Consider the following 26,520-nt stretch of genomic DNA (forward strand, 5'->3'; position numbering starts at 1 on the left):
TAGTTTTCTCATACTTAATGTCCAGGATATGATTCCTAGAGGGATGGCCATCTTTAGTAGGTTAATGCTTACTCTATTTTAAAAACCTTTGAGGAGATCCTAAAATGTTCCCATTTCTATGAGAAAAGAACTTTTGTATTATATCTAATCTAAATCCCCTCCAGCTGCAAGTTAAATTCATTTCCTTTTATTTTGTCCTCAGTAGAGATTAAAACAAAATAAAACAAAACACTGTTCAGTACATCCTGAAGACATGTTGTCTAATAATCCTTCATATACTTGAAGATAGTGATTAAGTTCTTTTCTGTTTCTTCTCTGAGATAAATCCTCTCCAATTTTCACCCATGGGACCTATTTAAAAAAAAACTACAATCATTTCGTTGTTCTCCCATGGACTCTCTCCATGAGCCTCTCTAGTTGTCCAAATCTCTGTGATTGATGCACAGTAGCTGCTGCAAGGAATATAATAATATATATAGGTTCCCAGTTCCTAATCATGCACTCTGGTATACCAGATGCCCAGACTCCGTTCACAAAACTGTTCACCAAGTCCTCAGTTACTATGCATTTGGGCTCACATCTACACCCTGCTCTAGGGAACTTTCCATGGCTGACAGGAATTGTTTCCCAGAGATGCCTAGAAGGCTGCCTCCTCTTCCTCCCCAATCAGCTTTAAGTCTCCTTTTCTCTGGCAGGACAACTCTACAGTGCAATTCACCTTCCAGAGCTCCCCACTCCCTATGGGATCAGCCTAAGGCTAGATTTCTCCTGAAACTGCATCTCTGTCCAGCGTTTCCCCCTGGCTCTCCTGCTCCCTTCCCTTACTTAGCGGCAGTCAAAAGTCAGTGACAAACAAGTACTTTTCAAAAAAACAAACAAAAAAAACCCCAATGACTTTATTTTGGACTTTCACACAGGTATGACCTTATGGAATCAGATACATCTTTATCAGATGGATTAATATGTAATATTTAGTTATTAGATCAAGTTAACATGAGTAGTCTTTTGTATTCATAATTACATTTTAGGAAATATGATTATCAAATCATAGTCATAGATCTCCCTCAATTTCCTAGAAATAGTGCTTCCAGTTAAAATGTCAAAGGACATATTTTTCTACACCATAACCCCATCACTGCTGAGCACCATCATACCAAAACACTAGTGTTCTCTTTTAGCCAAAGCTTTAAAATTAACTGCATTTATTCCCTACTCACCTATCCTCACTCATACACCACAAAAATCACCCAGATAAATGAATACCCTGTGGCTTCCAGGTATCTCATAGGCTTCCAGTCCTTGCAGAACTAGCCCAAAATCTAAGTACCCTGAACTTATTTGCCAAGAGCTATGCACGCTCTTAAAATTACCACCTGGAAATGGTGTTACATAGAATATGCCAATTACCTAGATCCCCCTAAACAATTTTTTTTACTAATAAGCTTGACTTCCTTAAAGCACACGTAGTAAGTATCCATCATAAAACTATTAGAAAATGTTTGAAATGCATTAGATTTGATGAAACTATTCAGTTAATAAAATATAAAAATCATAAGTTAAGCTGCTTTTCTTTTCTTTAAGCTGTTGTCTTTTTCAATTACACACTCAGAGAAAATACAGAAATACAGAGGTGTTTCATAAAGTTCATTCTCTTCAAAAGGTTTTTTTGCAGCTTATGGTAGTGTTTCATGTATTAATTCCTTGGAGCCTTTTTCATTTTGATCTCTGTTTCTATCAATAACTGGGTTTTCAGGTGTGTGAATCACCCTGCGTACTTCCCAGGGGGAAAATACCCATCAATGAGATCAAATTCATACAAATAAAGCATAATGGGCCAAATTGTCTTTGTTTGACATTAGACAAAATTTCCCCCAACACAAGGATGTCCTGGGGATACTCCCAGCTCCAAACAACACACAGGCAAATTTCTCTCCTGACACTGGGTTGCCCTGTCAGGAGTAAATTTAGATGTTCTACCCATGGGGCTTTACGTATCTGATTGACAGCAGGAGAAACACACACCTGAGGTCCTGAAGGACATTCTCATCATGGTCATTATAGGACGCCCAAGTCTTAAGGTTTTTGTTTTGTTGTGGTTTTTTAAATATAATGATCAAGTAAATTTAGATCCCTGAGCTGGTCATAAAAGAGGCAGATCCTTTCCATAGACTATTTTCTGCTCTAAGTAACATTTTCCGTGAAGTGTTTTGTCTCTGGCCAAAGCAGCAGCCCATCCAGTCACTAGTAGCTGAGGCTGTAGGCTGCCCTGCCAGGAGCAGGCCGAGAGACCTCCCTGCCACTTCACCATCTGTCAAAGGACACCCATCGCTGTGTGCAGAATCTAGGAGAGTTTAGAGGTCATCAATTTTGTTCTTCAATATGTGTTTCTGGATTGTCTTACCAGAAAATATTCTTGATCTCTTGTTGGGCTCTGTCCTGAAACTAGGCAGGGCAGCCCTCCCCGCCCCCACCCCGGGAACAGACAGATTGCATTGCTCAAGCCTCCACCCAAATCCATACACAGCTGTGCCACCTTCTCATCCAGTCAACTTCCGATTTCCTTTCCATATAAATAATAGCTAGCTGTTAAAATCATCAACTCCGAAGGAGCTTCAAACTAATTTTTTTCTCCCCAGCTTTGAAAATGCTCCATTCTTTTCAATTATAGAAATGCACTACCTAACACTATGTTAAGGCCACTTCTCATACTTTCTTCTGCTCCACAAAAACTGGATTAGGTACATCACATGCAACTCTCCTCCCAGTAGACCAGGTTGGGGGTGAAGATGGATCAGCAGCAAGGACAGGAGGTCACCACCTGTCACCTGCTCCATCCCTGGTCCAGCACTACTTTGGTCCACCAGGGACACCGTGGGCTGAGATCACCTCCATTCCTTCAAATCGACAAAGCAAGAGAAGCCGGCAGATGGGCGTCTGGAGGTGGCCTTGGCCCTCAGGCCTCCAACTAAACCCCCGTCCCATCTCCCTCTCCCTTCAAGTGCTTTATTCCCCGCAAGGCTGTCTCAACAATACGTGAAACTTTTTGTTTTTTAAACTATTGAGGTTTAGAGTCAGGTATAGGAAACTAAATTGAACGTGCTTGTCACGGTTTCAAGGTTTCAGATCTTTAAGATTCTACTTAATGGTAAAGTCATAACTCATTCAATAATTCCTTAGTCACTTAAAAGTTTTCATTTGTTTCTAAATTGAACGTGCTTGTCACGGTTTCAAGGTTTCAGATCTTTAAGAATCTACTTAATGGTAAAGTCATAACTCATTCAATAATTCCTTAGTCACTTAAAAGTTTTCATTCATTTCTAAACCTGCCTAATTTATGACAGTCTACACAGTACCAAACCAACTATTTTGAGTGGAAACCCAAGAATCCATCAGTCAGTTTGTTGGGCAACAACCAAGCAGGAAACCTCTTAATAATTGCTATCTCTCTATCATAAATGCTACACCAGTACCCTAAGGATTAATTAGGCTTCTTTTAGTGCTTAATTTAGCTCAGAGCAAAAAATATCTAATTAAAAAACTAATCTCTAATTAATACCTACTTAGAAAGAAAAGCAAGCAAAATTTTAAGGTATGCCTAAAGCTTAACTTTTAAATTATTCAAAGTTTAGTCTGTGACAGCATCTTATACAACTGATGTTTACAATGGTTGTACTGTATTTTTACTTTGTTTTTTATTTAATAATTTTTTATCATTGTTATATTCTTGTCAATCTTTTTACAAGGCTTGTGTATTTTGCAATGGCATTCAAAGAATCACTTTCCTCATTAAAGTGGTCCACAGCTCAAAAATATTTGCCATTCATTCATGCGTGTAGTCACTGAACACAGAAATTTAAAATTCACAACATGGAATGCTTGTATTAAGCAAACAGAATGGAATCAGTATTTTATCTGATGACATAGGTACTTGATGACCACCAAAGTATCATCAAAATACTACTCTGAATAACACATTCCTGTACTCTTGAGGCCCCTGCTTTAGTCTACTAGAGCGACTATAACAAATTACCGTAGACCGGATGGCTTATAAACAACAGGCATTCCTTACAGTTCTGGAGGCTGGGAAGTCCAAGATCAAGGAGCTGGCAGATTTAGTGTGGGGTGAGGACGTGCTTCCTGGCCCCATCTTCTCGCCATGAGTCTTCACATGGGGGAAGGGGTGTGGGAGCACTCAGGGGCCTCTTTTGTAAGCTCACTCATTCCACTCACGAGGGCTCCCCGCCTTAGAACCTAAGCACCTCCAAAGGCCTTACCTCTCAATAACACCGCACTGAGCATTAGAATTTAATACATGGATTAAGGCCGGGGGGGACACAAACATTCCCTCTATAGCAACCCCCCATTTCTCCATATAAGTGGGTCAAGTGCTCACAAACGTAAACCAAGTATCTGCACTCTTACCCTCGCAAGCGCTTCCTCAATGGTGATCATCTTCTCCTTGACCATCATCATCAGCTGAATCCGTTCCTCATCACTCATTGTTATCTCGCTTGCAACATAGCCCACGTCTTCTCCTAGAGAGTGAAGACAAAAGATAGGAATGAAACAAAAGGAAGATAAAACAACATGCTGAGTCCTGCAAGGTCACTGGTCAGGACTGGAGAAGGAGATAGTTCAAGGGCATTGTCCGGCATTGCACGTTGCTGATGGAGCAACAACAGGAGCCGGAGCAATGGGCTGCTTTTGAGGAAGCCAACGAGCCCATCTTATTGAGAAACAGGCTCTGAGGACGTATGCATGTTACCATAGAAACAAATCCTTCAAAATGACCAGAGCCTTTGTGATGGAGGGCTTAGTGGAAGGGTTTTGGAAGAAAGCCGACAGGAAGTCCGGAGTAAGAGGTGGGGCAGAGACCTGATTGAAAAGACCCACCTAGAGCAGACAAGCATTCCAAGGCTCCGTCGGCTGATGGTCCTCTGTGTCCTTCTATTTCAAATATGAACAAGAAGAAAATCTTTTTGAGAGGAGTGGGAGGGACCCCTTTTTCGTAACATAGAACTTTAAGGTCACAGAGTCAGCGGCAGAACAAGACCTGCAGCCTGGCGAGATCCTAGCTTCCTACGAAGCTGTTTAACTGCCGTTCCTCAGAGGACAGGCGCAAACAAAATCACAAGGATGAAGCATTTTGAGTTCATTTATATATTATATAATACATATAGTCAAGTCTCATCATAAATATGTATATATCTGAAAGTCCTGCCATAAATATGTATCCAGACTGTGACGGGAACTCAATTTCCCACTCGAAACTGAAGGCAGCCAGGGGCGCCTGGGTGGCTCAGTCAGGTAATCGTCCGACTCTTGATTTCGGCTCGGGTCGTGATCTCAGCCCCCTCGTGAGATCGAGCCCCACATCAGGCCCTGCACTGGGCGTGGAGCCTGCCTGGCATTCTCCCTCTCCCGCTGCCCCTCCCCCCTTCCCTCTAAAACGGAAACAGAACTGCTGAGGCAAAGAGAATCCCCCTATCAGGATCTTTCGAAAGTGCTTTCCTGCAAAGCAAACAGATTACCGATACCTGTAATATATGTGAACCACGTGAGCCTGGGTGCCCTTGGTTAGCGTGTAAGGAAGGACAGGTCAGTGGACGTGGGCGGTAGTGCACAGGCTGGGAACAAACCCACATTCTGGTCCCCATCCTTCCCCTGCCCTATCTTTCTCGCACATACTTTACCAGCTTCGATGTCACTGGGATGCTTGGCCACCGCTAAGTTTGCCCTTGGCGTAGAGGACCAGTAAGAAAGCCTGACTGCAGACCTGCAGGAACCCACCGCGGTCAGGGCCGACCCTGGAATTTATGTTCCCCTGTGTTTCTCTATCTCATTTCCATTTTGTAATCAATCAGTCCGGAAATACCACTCAAGTTTCCTTCGCCACTCATCTACTTGTCCGGGAAGAATAATAGTGTGTGCTGGGTGAGGAGACAAGCCTGCTGGTTTGATTCATTTTATTATCTGCGTCACCTCCGAGGGTGGAGGGAAGCGACGGGGAGCTGGTTGGGTTTTTTTAAAAATCCACATGAGCCAGTAAACTGTTGGCTTCCTCCCTCTATCACTGCGTCCCTTTCTCTCTCTCTTTTTCCTTCCCTTTCTTTCTAAATACGACTTTGTTAGGATCCGAGGTTTACTCTGAATCGCAAGTGACCTTGGGTGTGTACCAGAAGGAAAAACTGGGAATGTTTAAGAATCATAACCTTAAACCAGGAAACTGGATTAACCCCAGTGAATGTGGCCGGGGTCGCAGGTATGGGACTGCTGTACGTGCTGTCCTTGTCCACGTGTATGAGTGACTGGAGAAGCATTCTGAACAGGGTAGGACACTACGATTTTGTAAACGAAAACAAACAGAGTCGCTGGTCAGCCACTAAAAATGTTCATCTCCTGATAACCTCACTCGGCTGCGCTGGGATGGAGAAGTAGCTTTGTGTCTGCTTCCTCTCTGAGTACGGGGGAAACATAAATTACCCAACTGGGCCTCAAAGGGATGACATATTTACTTACTATATAAACAACAACAAAGACACAGCCAAGAGGAGGGCAGGGCTCCCTCCACAAAGCAGCCTGGGCACATTCCCATGATGTCAGACCATGAGACAGAGTTTCCAGGGGCAACAACCCCGTAACTGGCCTGCCACAGAAAAGCAGCGAAAGCTCAGAAGATTGCGAAGGCCCCAAGTGGCGGGACAGGGGGATGGGTCCAAAACTAACAAACGCTATGACTTTCTGGACCCTTCTGGGATAGATCTTGGCAAGGAAAGATCTTCCTGAGGTTGGTGTGACCGAGAAAACGCAAGATTTGGTCTTTGCCATCAGATCTACGAAAAGGAAGACCTGCCAACTCTCGTCATTTTGTTTTCTTTGATTAAAACAAAACAAAACAAAAACAACCCACTGGGATGAAGTCTTAAAAGTCATGACAGGAATGTCAGAAAGTCAAAATCTTTGTGGGCCCGGGCAACGAGTGTTTCTGACTGGCAGCCTCCCGTTAGATTAGTGGGCGCAGGCTTCTCCACATTTGGGAGCTAAAAGGACTTACTGTCCACTAGCTGTGGTACAGTACCTTTTGAAGTCTGTCTCATTATTCCTTTCTGGTTCTTTCGGAAGTTCTGCCAGAAATACTTATTTTTCTTCTTCCAGTCTCCTTTTCCTTTAAAAACGAAAGGAGGGGGAAAAAAGGCACAAGCAATAAATTCATTAATAACAAAAGTAGCCTCTTCTTTATAATTCAAAGCTTATAAGAATACTTTGATTTCACAAAAAGACAGTTTTTCTCTTTAGATTTGTGAAAGACTTGGAAATGCCTAAAAAGTTGTTTAAAGGAAATGCAAATTTCCTAGCAGCGAGTAATGGTGCAATGGGGTTAAGATGAGAAATAAAGAAACATCAAAAAGGCAAGCAAAACACGCATTCGTGTATTCACTTTGATGTTGTTTAACTAGTATGTCTAATTCTGCCCTGTCTTGTCTTGCGGTGGAGTCTCCCCTTCTGGTCTCGGCCACAATTATTCCAACAAAACCACAAATGGGATACTTTAAGTTAACTTTGTTTTGTCGTTATCCCTGTTGTTGATCTCCCCTCGATTTATTTCTGTTGTTCCAGATTTAAGGAAGACGACAGAAGGACTGGTATGACCTGGGTGTACTCGCCCGTCGACAGAGCCGGCTCCGGGAGCCCGCTGGGTTGACCCGCGCTGTTTCTCTGTGGCGTCGAGTTTACTCCGGGGGTTAGCTACGGCGTGGGCAGGGTGGGGAGAGGGGGCTCCCACCTCTCTGGCATTCAGGCTACTTGCTGACTGACTACCTGCAGCTTACCCAGGGTACGACGCGAGAAAAGCAGACCACTATCCTGCTGTGACAGCTCCCATCTGAGCCCCCTCCTCCCTTTCTCCCACCCCAAACCCCAAGACTGTTTGGGGAACAGTTTCACTTGTCTGCAGGTGAAAACCATCTCACTGCCGCAGCTGCCCATCTGCAGCGTTTGCTAGGGTTCTGATCCTCGCTGATCTATGATGCCTTTTAAAACGCAAAAGGAAAGGGAAAGAGCACGTGAAAGACGGGAGAGGCCCTGTACTTAGAGATGAAACGAAGCAGCAGGTCTCAGGCAGACGGGGCACACGCAAAGGACCAGCTTTGTCACTGTCACCACTCGGTGTGTCTGGCTGCTCTGCGGCCACAGGAAGCAGGGCCCAGCAGAGGAACGCGCTGCTGGTTTCCAGTCTAGACTGGTGGTGCCAGGCAATGCGGCACAGACGCCTGGAAACCCCTGTGCACGGGGCTCCCGGGCTCGAGAAGGCGCCACGTGTCAACACAAGATGCCCCCATTTCAGTGCTGACAAGCCTGGAGCTCTGGAACGAAGCCCACGCCTGCTACACGGAGACTTCCTGTGTACCCCGAATCTCGGCCGGCAGCGTGAGGGCACCCGCTGCTTTCTGGCTAAACACTGCAGCAAATGTTAGCACGGAAGGTGAGAGCAGAAGCAGGGTTATCCTCATTCAGCCTTTCTCTCGGGCAATTCGGGATTATAACCTATTTCTTTCACTGGAGGCTATACTCCCCCTCCCCCTCTATTTTAATGTTTCCGAAATGGAGGTGCAAATTGAAAAATAAGTAAGAGCTAACATTTATTGAGCACTTACCATATCCAGGCACCTTGCTATCTAATGGCTTATCTCACTTAATATGTGCAATGAACAGGATGTATTATTGTTCCCATTTAGTGGACGAGAAAACTGATGCTTCAGGAGGCAAGTGACTTGCCCAAGGTCATAACCACTGAGTTCGAACAGTCCTGATTCAAACCCAAATCAAAACCTAATCTGAGCGCTTGTGCTCCTAATCACAACAACTCTTGTTAGACTTGCTCTGGCCCAAACAGAAAAGAGATTACAAAATCAAGAGTTTTATAATCAAGGAAATATAAAATATGTAACACCTTAATTGTACATAGTCTTTGATTCAAAAGTTCCAAATCAAAGGATTTATCCTAAGGACATGATCAGGGATAGGCTCAAGGATTTTTAGGATAGCATCAATTCTCTGAGAGCAAAAATCAGAGACAACTTAAATGTCCAGCAAAGGAGAGACGGTTGATTAAATTGTGGCCCATCCCATATGATGGAATATTATACAGACTTAAAAATTTTACTATAAAGAATATTTAATTGGGGTGCCTGGGTGGCTCAGTCATTAAGCGTCTGCCTTCAGGTCAGGTCATGATCTCAGGGTCCTGGGATCGAGCCCCACATCGGGCTCCCTGCTCGGCGGAGAGCCTGCTTCTCCCTCTCCCACTCCCCCTGCTTGTGTTCCCTCTCTCGCTGTGTCTCTCTCTGTCAAAAAATAAATAAAATCTTAAAAAAAAAAAAAAAAGAACATTTAATCAATGTGGGGAAATGCTCAGGACATATTCAATTGAAAAAAATATATAAAATAAAATGCAGAGTACGATCCCAATTATGTTTAAAAGAAAACCCACATAAATACAGGCAGGGGTAAAGAGAGGAAAGAGATGTATCAAAATCTTAACAGTGTTTCTTTCTGGGTGCAAAGATTCTTTATGGTTTTTGTTTTTTCACAGTTTCTGTGTTCTATAAAGTATTAAAATAATTTTAAGTTGTTAAACCAAGAAAAGGAATACTGACCTACACAGCCGTCTTCTGAGTTCGACTTAGGATGAGTGTTCCTAGAAAAGAAAAAACATGTCTGATTACGAGGGAGCTTCGCCTTTGCGTGAGGACCGAAAACCCTCCCAACTCGGCTGCCCCGGCATGAACACCACTTAGCCGAGCCGGGGAGATTCCGATACGGTATTTACCGCTAGCCTTATCTAGCCAGCTGCTACCTTTCTAGAAACAGACTCAGGAACCCTTCGTCAACATTTACTGAAGACTCACTCCAGGGTAAGACCTCTATTAAATGAAGGGGCTGGATTTCACTAAAGGATCACCAGACGATCCACTTCTGTGAACTATTAACCGCACGTTGTTACCGCCACTGAGAAGTCTCTTGTTGTAAGTGGGAAAGAGAAAGCAGACAATGATACCACTAGAGACCCGGCCCCACAAACACCAGCCACTTCGGCCAATGGGTGAGTGCCGTGGTCAGCTGCAGGAGAAAGGTAGGCCATCAGATGCTCCGAACAGAGAGCAGATGGTTGCTGACGATTCACAGGCACGCGATCTGCCTTGCTAGATCCTCCTATGTTCAAAGAGAAGCCAGGAAATCTGCTTTAAAAAACAAACCAAACCAAAACAAAAAAGCAGCTCCACATTTTTAAGTGATGGCAAATAATTCAATGTTCTTAAAAATGCGTCCAAGTTAATCAACGCGTGTCTGGGCACCAAATTTGGCCCACACCCCACCCTACCGTGGCTGCCGGTTTGTGACATACACAGACCTCGCCAAAGAACTTGAAACATGAACACAACCCAACGCCAATTAATTGTTTCTCTAGAATACACTTAGACAGATACCGACTTAAAGTAAGAAGGAAAGAAACCAAAGCAAAGTTCAAACGGGTTCTCTCCTAAAGGTCAGAGGAGAGGTGGGGCAGCGTCTTTCATTGGGTGGGTCCAAAGCCTAGAGGGTAAGTTCAGTGTCCACTTGCTGACAAGGAAAATCAGGAAGAAGGAACCTGCATTGGGACAGAAGCACAGATCCTCAGGGGGTTCACACCTGAATCTTCACTACATTCACCTGCCAGGATGGAGGGGGCATCTGGCAAAAACGCATTCTTGATGGGAGAATGCATGGGGAGACAGAGATTGGGAGGCCAGAACCGTGTCACACTGAAGCGATCGGAGGAAGAGAAGAAGAGCATGCAAATGGTGATTTTGCTGCCCACCTTACAGGTGAGAAGGACCTCTAGGATTTAAGGTAACCAGAGAAAGCAGGACGGGGCTTTCTATCCTGCAGAGCCACCTGGGATAAGCCATGTCCCTTCAGGGCAGGATCACTGGTGCCAGCTGACTGCTGGGGGCCAGGTGAGCACAAAGGCCCAGGCCTGCAAGCACCTTCACAGCCGAAGTCTGAGAGAAGAGAACGACTGCTGACCCGCGCACAAATCTAACAGACCTCTATTGTCAATGAGGGGAGAGAGGAGCTGCTCAGACTAGAAACAGGGGAGGCACCTCAGTTGCTGAAGACGAGAGCTAGACCCGAAGTCATGATTTCCCAATACCACTAGCTGTGGACACAGAAAATACAAGGAAAATCTACCCTATTATCGAATTTTGCCAAGGTTTAGCGCCCAGGATCTCCTCTCTGCCCTCCTAGCCACACAAAAATGAAAATGACTAAATATAGACTTACTTATTTAAAAAGCCACTTCCGTTCTTAATTCATGCAGCAAAAATGTACTGAACGCTATCATGAGTAAGGTACGGGGATGATGACAGAGATGGGACTCCTGAGGCAGGGAGGCCGACACACCTGAACAAAGGGGAAAGAAATACAGGTACAGAAGCAACGGCAGGAGGAAGGGGAAGGCAGGGCTGGGGCGGAGAAGGACGAGGAACAGGAGATGCGTGTGAAGGGCTCAGGGCACAGAGGTACGGGCACGGCAAAGTGGCAGTAAAGAGCAGATGGCAGAGAGCTGGCTAGCTGGCTGGAGATTAAAGCAGAAAATCCTTCTAGAGAAATAGTATTTGAGCGGCACGTGGGTGGCACAGTCAGTTAAGCGACCGACTCCTGGCTTCGACTCAGGTGGTGATCTCAGGGTCAGGAGATCGAGCCCCGCATCGGGCTCCCAGCACAGCGCGGAGTCTGCTTGTCCCTCTCCCCCCACCCCTCCCCACTCTGCACTCTCTCACTCGAAAATAAATAAATCTTAAAAAAAAAAAAAAGAGAAAGAAAAAAGAAAGAATATTTGAGCTAAAGTTTGAGTTCCTAAATTTTGTTTTTTCAAATTTTATTCTGTTGCATTTTGAGCTCAAAGTCATGGTAATATGCATCAGTCCACTTTCCTGCACAGTCATCCCCTGCTTCTGCCTTACCTGCTTACAGCAAAGGAAGCACCACATTTATTTTTAAAATCACTCTAAGGACAAGGAGACTCTTGACCTAATTGCTAAGGACCAAAGGCATCAAATATCCCTCGCTCTTGCTCAACTACTTAGCTATGTAATAAACTACAAATATGCATGTGAACTTTTACTTTTTCTAAAAGAAGTATTTTCGGGGCACCTGCGTGGCTCAGTCAGTTAGGCGTCTGCCTTCGGCTCAGCTCATGATCTCAGGGTCCTGGGATCGAGCCCCACATTGGGCTCCCTGCTCAGTGGGGAGTCTGCTGTTCCCTCTGCCCTCCCCCACACCCCCCTCATGCGCTCACTTGCACACTCTCTCTCTCAAAAATAAATAAATAAAAGAAAAATTTTCATGGGGAAAATAGCCTAAAGAAACATTACTTTCCTTTAGTCCCTTGCTGATTAGAATAATACCACCTTACTGAGTTATAAGGAATTTTACCCATCATTGAATCCAATCCCAATTTTATAGGGAACAATGATCTCCAGAAGTTACGGGAGTGATCCAAGGTTCCACCAGCTGGTTAGAGCCCAAACAAGGAGCTCTCTCCCCAGGCCCTGGCAGCCCGGCTGTCTTTCCACCAGACGCTGGACTCTTCCTCTCCAGATAAATCGTTTAGAGAATTGTTTCTATCCTATTCTTGAAGAACTCAAAGGCTAACCTCTATTTTCCAACCCATTTTTCATTCTTCCTGCCAAATGGGAATGTCTTCTACTATAAATATACTCCAGAACCCACACTGCATAAAAAGGTAAGTTCTCACCATGACATAGTTATCACAAAATATAAATGTATTTTCCTGCTTACAATTTTTTTTAACTTGTATCTACTTTCTTCAAATTATCACACATATTTAAAATTTATCCTCAGGTTTGCACTTGGGATCTTTTCATTACATAAGAGGTGTTTTCTACTAGTGATCGTTCTGCACTTCCCCAGGAGGCCAGCAGATGGCACTACAGCTCCTCTAGTCATCCTGCGGTGACAAATGGGGATTTATTTTTAACATTTCACAAGTTCACAATCTAGATACTGGCCAAAGAACAGCAAGCCAGTGTTTCCTAAATGTGCAGCTCCCCAACTCATCAATTTGCAAAGGGGGAAAATGACATCGTATAAAGTTTAATTTGGACGCGGTGAATTGTCCCTGCAAAAGGAGGCGGGCAGGCAGAGCAGTGATGTGAAATGCCATCTTTCTCCTTGAGACTGATTATAAAATTCATCCAGCAGGAGCAGAAATCAATGATGTAACCAAATTCCAAATCTGGATGGCAGCAGGTGGAAAGAGTCATTTACTGATCTCCTGGTGGAAGAAATTAATGCTCAGGAGTGAGTTCCAAAGAGGCCTCCTCAGAGCACCTTCTTTCAGCCAGACACCGCAGGCCTGGGAATGGCTGGGCTGGAAGCAGGTTTGTCAGCCTCTCTCTATCCATCACTCTTACTGTCGACAGGGTAAAAGGGATGGTAACTTCAGCACAGGGTTCCGGGTTTCCATGACTAGGACTGACTAGGACGCAGTAATTAGCATTCTGCTGCACTTCGGACCAATCTACATAAACATTGAATAATTTGAGTTTTGCATCTAGTCTCTGAACTCAATCTTAGAAGTACCCTTTCATCAATAACTACTACTATTAGACCCCAAGTGTAATTATTTTTCCTCAATCTCTAAACTACTTTAACCCTCCCTGAACTCAAAGAACATTCAATAAAGAATTTATGAATGAGATCAACAAAACAACTTAAGGGATAGCATCCCAGCACTTAACCAGTTCCTTTCATCCTACCTCAATCTTGAGCAAATTCTTTGTTCAACTGTTTCGTTCCTTTCTTTTCACTCATTCATTTTGTCTTTCTTTCCTTCAATAAACATTTATCCAACTCCCATTATGAGTCTGGCATCCTTTGAGGTATTGAGAACGTAGCGGTAAATAAGACAGGTAAGATCCCTGTTCTCTTGGAGCAAAGGATGGGGGTGAGAAGCAAGGTGGGGGGTACAGGTCAAGAAGTGGGGAGAATTTTTGCTGGGATGGACAGAGAAGGTGTCTCTGAAGACGTGACAGGTGAACAGAGACCTAAGTGATGAGTTGGCATGACAGGCACTCGCCCCGTCAGGGAAGGCTAAGTTGGGAAAGAGCAGAGGAAGAAAGCAAGGTCTATTCTGCACATACTCAATCTGAGGTACTTCCTGAACATCCCTGCAGAGATATTAAAGACATAGTTGGGTATGCGAGACTCGAGTTCAAGGGCATCGTTGAGGACTGGAGATCAGAATTTGGAAGTCACTTGCATATTTAAAGCTAGGAGACCAACTGAACACAGTGGAGAAAAGCGGGACCAGGACTGGGCTCAAGGGCAATCCAATCTTCAGGGTCAGGAAAAGAAGGTGAAGCAGCCGTGGGACTTAGGAAACGTAGTCATGGGGAGAAGAAAACCTAAGAGTATGCTTTTACGCTTTCTGACTAAAATCATATTTTATATAAACTACATTGCTGCCCCAATGGTAGCAGGGTAAATTCTAGGTTGCTCTATTTTCTTTTCTCTTGAGTCTTGCTTCGCAGTAGAGATCTCCATGGGGCCAGAGAAGGAGAAACACAAAGTTCAGAATGAAATTCTTTACATTTGTATGGAATTCTACCTCTTAAAAAAACAAAAACAAAAAACACTCTTGTTGGCAACCCCCATCACAGGATGATCACTGACACTCGGGAGTGATGACGTGGCTAAGGACACAGGGCCAGGTGGTGACACCGTGGGCTTAGAAGCCACATCTCTGACACTGGAGGGGTCCAACGCCTGGCCCACCTCACCATACTGTTTCTCATTTACGTGACAGAAATTCATATTACGTCACATGTGTACTACACCTGTTGTTGGCTGAATTATGGAAATGATCCTCAGAAGAACCTGTGAAGACCGAGCAGGTTTTCAACCCCAAATGTGAACATGGCCTCTGGGTTTATGAGAACTAAGCATTTCAAGAACACTGCAGGATCTGGTTGTGCTGCTCTTGCGTGATCTATCCGCTTGTTGAAGGAAAGGAGACCACGGACTTTGGCTCAGGCTCATTTTTCTCCTTATGTCTATTTATATACCGAGAGCCTTGGGTACCCCCAGGCGAAGACAACTCTGTCTCCCTGCGATGTACTTACTCCGCACACCAGAGAAGTGTAATGAACGCCCCAGCATAAAGGAGTTCCCAAAATACCCTTCGTGTTTTTGTTTTGATGGCCTGTCCAGAAACTTCATTATAACCAAGCAAAAGAAAAAAAAAAGGAAGAAAAGAAAAACGGCTATAACCTAATTTCTAAGAAAGGAACATGTGTTATACGTTACTGGAAAATCTATACTTGAGATTTTTAAGTTTCCTTTATCTTGAGTCTCCGGAAATACACTTCTTCATTAGTTTCTTTCCTGCTGAATTTTGAAACAGGGCTTTTTGCCGTGTCTGGGTCTTTTCCTGCATCATCCCCAGCCTGCCAAGGCAGTCCCCAAAGCCAGCAGCGTTTTCCTCAAGATGTAGGAAAAGGACTAAGCCATCTGTGCTACTGAACTGTGCATGGAAGGGGGAAGTGGAGAGAAGGTAAAAGGGTTGAGGAGCTTTTTAGTAGTTTTTTTTTTCCTTATGTGGTGATATATTTCTTATATGCTGATTATTCCTTATGAGTTGCCATGCCTTCCTTGAATATTTTGCTTAGTGACAAATCATTTTGTATAAAATAGGTTAATTCCTTAATTTAATACTTCTTATTATCCTTCAGATATCGAAGATACTTTTCATCATAGGAACAGATCTCCCCTATTTCATAAAAACATATACAAAACAAAATTCTGTGTAGATTATCTATGGTCTGCTCTAAAAATTCAAGGGTCACCCCTTGCCCAGCTATGGGGCCAGGACTAGGGTGAGTCAGGAGAGACACAGGGGGTCCGCACTGCTGGAGGTGCTCACTCTCGGGGTCAGGCAGGTGTAGGGAACGAGCGCCTCCTCCAACTCTGTGTTGTATGTTTCTCTCTTGCTTTACCCAGACAATAGCTGCTGGATTTCATGCACATAGTTGAACTTAACTTGCAAACTTACTGGCTTGGATTGAAAGTAATTCTATGGCTCCAAATCCGGTATGTTGTTAGAACTCCAAGATTACTTGGTAACAATGACAACATCAGTGACATGTTGTCACCCTGGTCACAACACTCCCCATACAGACCTTTTCTTTCATTTCAGCCTATTCCCAGCCTGTACCTTCTGGCTTTTGTTACAAGTTCACCTTCTTGTAAATGATCAAGGCAGGTGTCTGGAGCACCACACCCAAGGCCAATGGCCTGACCCAGCACAAGCTAGGTGCTCACACCCTCAGGAGTCAGGCACACCTTGGAGAGCGAGCGCGGCCACAAATCTAAGCCAGCTTGCCTTGTTATGTGAAGCAGGGATGATGAGCTCAGTGCCTGCCTTCTGGGGCTGGTAGGAAAATTACATGAGCTTGGTACTTGGTGAGTTTCCAATAAATGTGACCTCTTGTAATATTCACAGGAACCCCAAACAGATGACTGCTTTGGGCCCCTGCACAGAATTGCACCATCCCCATCCCACCCAGCAACAGCCACTCCACATCCCTTATTCTAGGCTCCAGCAGTTTCTAAACTGCCACACTTCCTCCTTCTAGTTTTAACATTAACTTCCCTCAAATAATTTGGATGGCCATAACAATTCCTCTTCTCAATTGCACTCTCTACAAGCAATTCATGTTTTCTCACAATCCACTGTTTTCCTCACAATGATGACTGACCATGATGTCACCAGTTCTTCATCCACATTCCCCAGCACCATAGTACTCCCAGGTGCTTATACCCTACTGTCCTCCTTATGCAGTAAGAACCACACCAAGTTAACTCACTGCAGGTAACACAGGGTATACTAAATAATTTTAGGTGGATGTCAAGGAGCTTTTCAACATGGATGTATGCCATGGGAAGTGGTTTGGACCCACCCGTGATGTAATATTAACTCTCCCAAAGAAATGGCAGTGACGTGTGGATACGGTCTCAAAATGACAATACCATCCAATGTTTATTTCCAATTTGAAGAGGCCCTCTTACCATACTGATCCAATGCTCCCCCTTAGAAAGTGCTGAAAGGACATTTTAAAAGTCTGGTATCTCCAGCCATGAGTTTGGACATTTTCAACTTTTTCCTGCCCCACCCCCTTTTTATGTTTTCTCTGGTTGAAAACTGCCATCAGAATCACTGTAGGTGGGCCTATTCCTTCTATACAAGATGTCTCAAAAGGGGATCTAATTCCGAAAAATACAGAGAGGGAGTCAATGTAGGCATGCCACTCTACTTCTAACAACAGTTTTTGTTAGGCTTCAATCCCTTGCTAATTGTATTAGGTACATGGAAATTCAAGGTATCTACACACGATCTTTTCTGCTGCAAGTCAAGCCTGTCTCTCTTTTTAATATTAACTTCCCTCAAAAAGCTAGGATGGACATGGTGACCCCTCTTCCACGTCTCAATTGCAATAGACAAAAGCAATCCACGTTTCTCTTAGAATTAAAAACACACACACACCAGTGACTGAACATGATGCCAAGGTAGAGACGTATGGGCCAATGACCGGTATCCAGATGTGAACATTTCCTAGAGCTAGGAAGGCTTCTTCCCCCAGGAAGCGGCCCACCACCATGGCTCACAGTGCGGGTCCTGGAGCCCCACCTCCGGTGTTCGAAGCCCAGCTCTACCATTCACCAACCAGTAACTTTGGACAAATTCCTTTGTCCCAGTGAATCCCAGTTTCCTGCTATGCAAGACAGAGACAAAATTACCTATCACGTAGGTTTTCTAGAGGTGTCAGTGAAATATGACTTGTATGGAATTTAGAACATGTCTGTACATGCAAAGCACCACCACCAAGAAGCTAGCGACGCGGACGGCTGCCCTTTGAACCAGCTCCGCCTGTGGAGCCCAGTCTCTCTCAGTCCCGCTCAGCGCACTTCAGTTTCTTAACATGGAAGGTGCTGGTTCCCTGGCACCTCAGGGATGGCCAACACGCTTCCCAGGCCAACAACAGGCTCCATCCCTGTTGAATCTGAAAATCCACCACAAAGGTACACTGAAAGAGATTTGTGTCCTGTCATTCACCAAATGGTCACTGGTACCAAAAGTTAATGACGCAGGACATGAGCAGAAGTTTAAGTATCATGCCTAAAAAGTAGCCAAATGTCATCTCTCCATAACCTGAGCCGTGACCTGTTTGTGTCTGGACGGTAACCTCACTGAGGCCAGGACGATAGAAGTGCAGAGCTGGACGTGCCCACATATGTGGGACTGGGGCAGGGAGAATCAAATCTGGGAGAGCATACAGTTGTCCAAGATTTCTAAAACCCTCCCCGTGGGCCTTCTCTTTTCCATCTGGGGCATATTATTCTTTGTCACCTTATGGGTCTGGCCTATCTAAGAAAGTTGATAAAAATTTTCTGTACATGGAGGCCTGGGTGGCTCAGTCAGTTAAGCATCTGCCTTCGGCTCAGGTTGTGATCCCAGGGTCCTGGGATCGAGTCCAACATCGGGCTCCCTGCTCAGCGGGGAGCCTGCTTCTCCCTCTGCCTCTAACCCCCACCACACTTGTGCTTTTTTTCTCTCTGACAAATAAATAACATCTTTAAAAAAAAACTGTGTATGGATGGCAGCTTTGATGCGTTACCACTCCTGAAAGTAACCACACATATCCCAGCCTTGAGAAGTTACAAATGCCTTCCCGATTCCTGCAAATTTAGCAACTGGCCAGAATATCCCCAGGACACATTAAATGGTGTATCATACTATTTTTTAGGTAAGTTCAGTATGTTCATGTAAGTTCAGTAAGTTCAGTAACTGATCAGTCTCCTATGAAAACCACCAACCATGCTCTTTGGTTTGGTATCTGCTGTTTGGTGTAGATAATGAAGCCTCTGCAGCCTGACGAGGGCAATGTACAGCACAGTCCATTCCTTCCAGGAGTTTACAGCAGAACGAGGTAGATTAGATGGACGTGCTGCAAGATAAGACGGGCTGAGTACTGCCTATCGCTGGCAGGGGCAGCTGCCCCCATTCCAATATCCCTCTTATCTTCTTTCTTACTAGGAGAACCCAGATTTTGTTTGGGTGGCAGGGTACCCTGTTAAAACACTCACTTCCCCACACTCCCTTGCAGCCAGTGGAGGCCAAGTGTCAGCGTCTGGCTGAGAAGACACAGCTGAGAATTCACAGTGAGGGGTTTCTGAGAAAGCCAGCATTTCCATAATGACAAAGACTCACTCACCTTTCCTGTGTCTTTCGCCCTTCGTCCCTCCCCTCGGTCCTTCCCGAAACATGGGCACAAGGCCCAAGCAGTCATCATTTTATCATGAGGAAGAAAATCACGTATTAAAACCGGTAGAGAGGAAATACTTCCTTGAGCAGCTGTACCAGCCACCTCCAGACTCCTTGCTGTATGAAGAAAACAGGCCCCCATTTGCCTCATCAGTGCAGTCAGGTTCAATTACAAATGACCGAATATACTCCCAACAGATTCAGTGGTTCAAAAGTAAAAATGACCAGGGGAGCCTGGGTGGTTCAGTTGGTTAAGCATCTGGCTCTTGATTTCGGCTCAGGTCCTGATCTCGGGGTCATGAGATCGAGCCCCACATCGGGCTCTGCTCTGGGCGTGGAGCCTGCTTGGGAGTCCCCCCGCCTCTGCCCCTCCCCCAACCACTTGCGCGCTTTCTCTTTAAAAAAAAAAAAAAAAAAGAAGAAGTAAAAATGACCAACTTAAACATTGGTCTGGGTTTACCCAGCACAGTCCTATCTATCTTATTGTATTTCAGGCTCCCAGAAACCGTGAAAAGCTCCATTACACAGATGCAGAAATGAAGGCCTGGTGAGTTCATGAAAGTGACTTATCCGATTTCGAGCCACAGAGCTGGGGCTCAGTTCCTCTGGCCCCAACCCGAGGTTGGTCCCACTGAAACACCAGATTCCTGAAGGCAAGGGCCTCTCCTGTCTGAATCACCACCAGATTCACGGTGTGGGGTATGAAACCATGAGCCTGAAGTGTGTCCATATTCTCCTGTTATTGGCACTAAAAGTGCCAACATACGTGACTTGGCTACTGGCATCCGCAGATGCAGGTCAAGCTTGATTTTTGACGTTTCCTCAACAGACACACAAAAGGTATTGAATGAAAGGGAAACAGACTCCTCCTCTGTTTTCTCTGCTTTTGGTGCAACCAGTAAAAACTAATGTCTTCCTTTTATGGCCTCCATGTGAATTTTACATTTTGTTTAGGTCTTTGTATCTTAAGAATTACTGAATTAGGGGCACCGGGGTGGCTCAGTGGGTTAAGCGTCTGCCTTCAGCTAAGGTCATGATGCCAGAGTCCTGGGATGGAGCCCCGCATCGGGCTCCCTGCTCAGCGGGGAGTCTGCTTCTCCCTCTCCCTCTGCTGCTCCCCCTGCTTGTGCTCGCTCTCTCTGACAAATAAATAAATAAAAATCTTGAAAACAAAAAAAAGAATTACTGAATTATGTCAAAAGCGAAATAAAACAGGATTTTAGCACATTGTTTTCACCACAAAAGCTAGTTTTTATAAAATGAGAAAAGTACTGTAAGTAGCTTTATTTACGTTTTCTAATGATGGCTACTTATTCAGTAAATGAGGCAAAATTATTCTTCCCTTCTATTTCCCCTTTAAGATTTAGTGCATACAGGGGTACGTGGGTGGCGCAGTCAGTTAAGCGTCAGTTTCAGCTCAGGTCATGATCGCGGGGTCATGGGACCGAGCCCGAATCAGGCTCCCCTCCCAGCGCAGAGTCTGCTTGGGACTCTCTCTCCCTCTGCTTCTGCCCGTCCCCGCTGTGCTCGCACACGCATGCACACTCTCTCTCATAAATAAATCTTTAAAAAAAAATAATAAGATTTAGTGCATCCATGGCTCTGTGGTCCAAGAAAGGCTTTTCTGCAAGGAAATGTGGCTGAGATGCGAGGCCAGCTGGACGGACAGGGAAGGTCCCCATGGAAGGCCGTGGTTATCAGGATGCGTGGTGCAGGCTCAGCACAGGAACAGCGATGGCAACGGGCTGCCACTCCGCCTGGTGCAGGGTGCACGGGGGGTCATTTACGCCAGGGGAGGCCGGCACGGTAAGGATATTCTTTGATTTGATATTCTTATCAAAGGCGCATGAACCTGCAGGGAACATCAGGCTGCAAAGAGCCGGCCCCTAAGAGCCTCAGCCTCAGCGTGGGGAAAGGGAGAGGGGAGATGGCAGGAAAAGAGGCTCCATTCAATTATCTCCTCAGTCTGTTTCCATGGCAATGGCTCCGGAAGCGGGTCCGAACTTTCTCAGTGGAAACAAACAGCGGCTCCCATTCACCATCGCCCAGGCCGCGCTGGCCATGCCGGCCGCTGTACTGTCTGGGCACAGAGGCCCCGGGTGGGGGGACGCGGGGGCCAGGGCTGCCAGCCTTTCTTCTGTCGGCTGCTCGGAGGGGAGCAGGGGAGTCGGTGAAGCCGCCTCCGAAGGACAAAGTCGGAGGGGCTGCGGGCTCGGAGGGCCCTTCCTCGCCCTGCGGGTCCCATGCTGGAGGCACAGCGGCCAGCCGCCAGCCAGGACGTGGCTGCGGGAGCCGTCTGCCTGCCCTACTTGTCCTGGCGGGCAGCACAAAGGATCGGGTCCTTCCCAGCGTGAGCATCGCCGCAGCCCCGCCTCCGATTCCTTCAGACACAGCGGATGGAGAATTGTCATGTGATGTTAGGGGGACGGGAACTCTTTTTTTAACTGAGATGTAACTGACATATGACACATTAGTTTTAAGAGTAACAGAAAATGAGCTGATACTCGATGCACTGCGAAATGACCGCCCCGCTAAGTCTACTTAGCTTCCGTCACCATTCAGACCTCATTTTTAAATTCCCACACGTGTCCTCTGTCACACCCACGAGCGCCGCCCTCGCCCTCCGCCGCTGCTCTCACTTGGCTCTCGGATTGCCTCACATCCTTCCCCCTTCTGCTCCTGGGGCTCTATCTGAAGTGACGCATCGGCACCTGTCAGACTCCAGGAGCAGCGCCGGGGTCCCCAAGATGACACGCGCCCTCTCTCAGCACAGCTGGGGGCCACCACCGCTTCCACCGCGGACGGACATGTAGAGCAGAAGCCGAGAACATCACCCCAAGGGAAAAGAAATGGGTATTGGCAGTGATCTGTAGCACCAAGCTGGCTGCCTAGGAACCTCCTGGAAAACTTATTGAAGACTCCCGAGCTGCACATCTCAGCCATGTCTGAAGTCAGTGCATGAGGCCTGGGCGGGGCCTCAGGGTCTGTCTTTCCCACAAGCTCTGCAGCTCACTGGGATGGGCGGGTATGCCTGCCACCACCCGCTGCAACCGGGAGACACGGGGAACACATGCCCCACGCTTCCTTCTCCATTTCCTCCTGTACCCTTCTACGCCAAGGCCTCCAAAATCTAGTTAAGCAGGATTTCAAGTGCAGTTTTCGGAAGAAAATTCAGAATACGAGAATACAGTAAGATCACCCAGCAGCCAAGCCTGTAGACACAAGGCTGGGGGCCAGTGTTAGTCTTGAGCGCCCCGTATCCAGCCCAGTACTTGGCATGCAATCTTCCTTAAAGATTGAAGGAATTAGCCAGTGGGATGGAAGAATTTAAAAACTAGAAGCCTAATAAAGGTTCTGGCAAGTTTCAGACCTTCAGGATCTGTCCCCTGGACCACTGGTCTCCCTGCCCTCCTGGGGGCACCCAGACCTAGCTGCTCACATTGACAGCCGTCCTTCTAACATCCAAAGCCCACCACTAGGCAACCCCTGAGTTATCTGAAGACCTCCCAAAGCTGATTGGCCCTGGGGCTGCACTTGCCCACCCCCAAGGTGCTGTGCTCACACACCTTTGCATACCCTTGCTTCTGTCTGGAATTCCCTTCCCCTCCAATTTTGCCTACAAAACCCCCCACCCTCCCTGTGGTGCTCACTCCTTTGGGCACCTGTGGTGGATTTGTAACCTGTCAACTTAGCTCAGATGGATTATGTCTCCCAGAATTCCCTCCCCTGCATGTGCCAGGTCAGCATGAGTCACATGAGCTACTTCACGGGAGATGGGGCTTCAAAGTCAGTGCAGGGCATGAGGCCCTGTTGTAGCTGACACTCGCCATCGCGGGGCCCCGGGGTCACTCGGTGGCGGGGGGCAGCAGCTGGGCCCACCATGCTTGAATTCCTGCCAAGTCTGCTCCTCAGGTGCTCCAAGCCCTGGGCCTGGGGCTGGTGAGCGTCTCGGGAAGGACCCCAGCTCCTCCTGCAGGTTCCTGGCGAGTCGGATTTGGAGGTTTGCATGGAGGTGGTGAGAGAGGACACGTGTCCATATTTGCAGATGGCAGTTTATCCTCGTTCCCCACTTTGCCTGCATCTGACATCAGGCCACATCATTGGACACAGAGCAGCCAGCCCCAACAAACACCAGCGGTCAGAACCCTGTAATAACGTCACCTTAACGTGCACTTCTCCCACAGAAGCCTGTCTGATACCAAACCTGTGTGTCTGCGGCGGGTGCCTGCCCCAGGCGCCTGGCTGGCCATCCTCCAGTCCCCACGCACCGCACTCAGGGCACACGACGATCATGTTGTCATGACTTCTGCAGGTCCTAAGAGGACAGCTATCTTCCCATCCCATTCATCTTCCCAGCACTAACAAATCCGTCCACACCGCAGAAATCTGGAAAATGTTTATTCAATTGCACTTCATTGCCTCCTGACCCATCAGGGGTCTTTCTGACGCACCAGTCTGTGGTCTGCGCGGTGGCATCTGGGAGAAAAGCCCTGGCCCGGGCAGAAAGATGGATCTGTACTAGAATTCCACCTCTGCCTTGCCCAAGCTTTGTGATCGTGATCTTGGCAAGTCATTTAGCCTTTCTGACACCCCCACCCCACCCCTTTCCTTCCTTCATTTACTTTGTACGATACCGCTGTCCATAGGGGTCTTCCCTGTTCCTGCCAGGACAGGACTGCTATTTATTTACTGATCGCCTCCCCCCACCCCTGGGGCCCAGTGTCCCGTTCACCTCTCCTGCAGGAGACAGAAGAAAGTGCAGCCCCCTCGCATCCTAAATATCTCCTGGCAGGGTAGCCTGTCTCCAGGCGCTGCGCACACCCCGCCCCCCGGAGGGCCGCGGCCCAGGCGCGTGGACTCCAGCTGGGGCCGGGCAGCTGGGGCTCACTCACCAGATGAAGCGAAGGGCAAGAGAGTCTGCAGTGGGGAACAGCTGAGGTGGAGAATTCTAGCACAGCTGCTCCCGCCCCGAGCCCCTGCATTCTGGAATGTTGAGCCCCTCAGATATGCTATGCGATGGAGCATACACACGTGCAGACGCAGGTCCACCCGCACAAACCCATCCTTCGGCACGCTGCAACTGCACGAGCTCTCATTGTTCCTCATCCGACAACTAGCAGAGCTTAAATGTGGGCTCAGGGTCTGTCCAACACCAACGACAGCAGAGCACACGAAACTGGTCAGTGCGGGGCGTGCTCTGTACTGGGTCAGAGAAGAAAGGACATCACCCGACTCTAACTCAGCACTGAGTAGCTAAAGCCCAGAGAGGTGACACGATGCAGATGGCCATCACAGAGGGCGAGCACACCGAACGCTCCAGCCCCTGGGACAGGGACCTTGCCCTCCTGCCCACAGCCTTGGCAGGTGGCTCTTGGTAAATTGATCAAAGGGAAAGAATACATAATATACATACTAATCTAATGTCTGGCTCTGGGTGCAGCCCATTCATTTTCCGAAACCTAAGCTTACTGTTCTGCCTCTACTTCCCACCCTGCTGAGCTCAAACAATGGCAGTCCAAGTGGCCTCTGGTTCCCTTCGTGGCTCTGAGCTCACAAGCCACAAGCGCCCGCCTCCTTCTCCTGGGAGGACAATGAGCACCCAGCAAGGACACATCCACCTGAACAGGGCAGAACCAACTTGTGAGCTACTCTGAAGGACACAACTTTGTGTGGCTTCCTCATCCCAGTGCACAAATGTACGTCCCCCCTGGGAAAGATCTGGCATTCCCCTCCCCAGCCCGCAGCCCTGCCACAAACAGGATGTGGAAACAGGATGCATTCATCTCGGCTCCAGGGGACACAGCTTGACCTGGATTTCCCAGGAAACTTGCAGACCTCATCAGCAATTCTCAGTGAATCTAGTCTGTTCCAAAGGAGGATTCGTAACCGCACAGCCTGTGGGTTTCTAGTGCTTACTTCTACAAATGAGAGTGAGCAGAGAGAGCCCCACCTTGTCACACAGAAGTACACAGAACCACAGACAGCAGACCCTGTTTTCGGGGACGTCCACAAGGGATGGAGCCTGAGCCCTTCTCCTCCAACCCGGTCTTCAGGAATGAGAGATGTTCTCGCTGAGGAAGAGGGCAGAGGTCCCCAATAGGAAACAGACTTACTAAAAGGAGAAGAATGTCTTACACATTTCAAGGAGGCTGGAGACAAAGTTACCAAGAACTGGATTCGAAGTTCTACTCTTAATTGAGCCATAACAAACCAATTTTCTTTCAAAACTGCACTTCCCCTCTATTTCTACGAAATGTCCAGAAGAGGTGATTCTATAGAGACAGAAATTAGATTAGTGATTGCTTAGGGAACAGGAGTCATCAGGAGATGGAGGAGTGACAGCTAAAGGGCTTATTTTGGGGGCAATGAAAGGTTCTAAAATCGACTCTGGTGGTGGTGGCCCAATTCCGTGAATATGCTACACACCTTGTTGTGTGCTTTCCATAGGTGACTTACACGGCATGGACACTGTATCTCACTAAAGCGGATTTAAAAACAACTAAACAGATGACCACACGTCAACCTGTATACAAATGTTCACAGCAACATTGTTCATAATAGCCAAAAAGTCAGCACAGCCCTAAGTGTCCACCAATCAATAAATAGATAACCAAATGTGGCATATTCATACAACAAAAAGGAATCAACATGAATGAGCCTTGGGAACATTATGCTAAGTGAAATAAGCTAGTCACTTAAAACACATACAAGTCTTTGGGGTGCCTGGCTGGCTCGGTCGGTTAAGCATCTGACTCTTAATTTCAGCTCAGGTCATGACCTTGGGGTTGTGAGATGGAGCCCCATGTCGGGCTCTGTGCTCAGTGGGGAGTCTGCCTGAGATTCTTTTTCTCTCCCTCTACCCTTCCCACCCCTCTTTCTTTCTCTCTCCCTCTCTAAATAAACAAAAAAATTTTTTTTTTAAAAACCCGCTGAATTACATACTTTTAATGGGTGAGTTGTATGATATGTGAATTATTTTTATTTAAACTCAATTAATTAACATATAGTGTATTATTATTACAAGTAGACTTCAGTGATTCATCAGTTGCATATAACACCCTAGTGCTCATTATATCACGTGCCCTCCTTAATGTCCATCACCCAGTTACCCCATCCCCCAACACCCCTCC

General features: G+C 46.6%; 1 protein-coding gene and 1 pseudogene across 5 annotated transcripts in view; both read right to left on the minus strand.

The window, feature by feature from the left end:
* The window catches only part of SASH1 (SAM and SH3 domain containing 1), a 189,560-nt gene that overhangs the window by 68,385 nt on the left and 94,655 nt on the right, over positions 1 to 26,520 (minus strand). For 3 of the 5 annotated variants that reach the window (XM_078054596.1, XM_078054594.1, XM_078054597.1), the window contains exons 5-8: positions 9,657 to 9,697; positions 7,079 to 7,165; positions 4,894 to 4,947; positions 4,423 to 4,535 (exon numbers count right to left, since the gene is read on the minus strand). In XM_078054596.1, coding sequence (XP_077910722.1) covers positions 4,423 to 4,535; positions 4,894 to 4,947; positions 7,079 to 7,165; positions 9,657 to 9,697 — 295 coding nt within the window. The remainder of the gene's footprint in view (positions 1 to 4,422; positions 4,536 to 4,893; positions 4,948 to 7,078; positions 7,166 to 9,656; positions 9,698 to 26,520) is intronic. The other 2 variants (XM_078054595.1, XM_036095595.2) reach the window with 1 other exon arrangement.
* Positions 2,101 to 4,342, minus strand: LOC118537845 (lanosterol 14-alpha demethylase pseudogene; annotated as a pseudogene).

The sequence above is a fragment of the Halichoerus grypus genome, chromosome 9 (assembly GCF_964656455.1).
Source record: "Halichoerus grypus chromosome 9, mHalGry1.hap1.1, whole genome shotgun sequence".
Taxonomy (NCBI): domain Eukaryota; kingdom Metazoa; phylum Chordata; class Mammalia; order Carnivora; family Phocidae; genus Halichoerus; species Halichoerus grypus.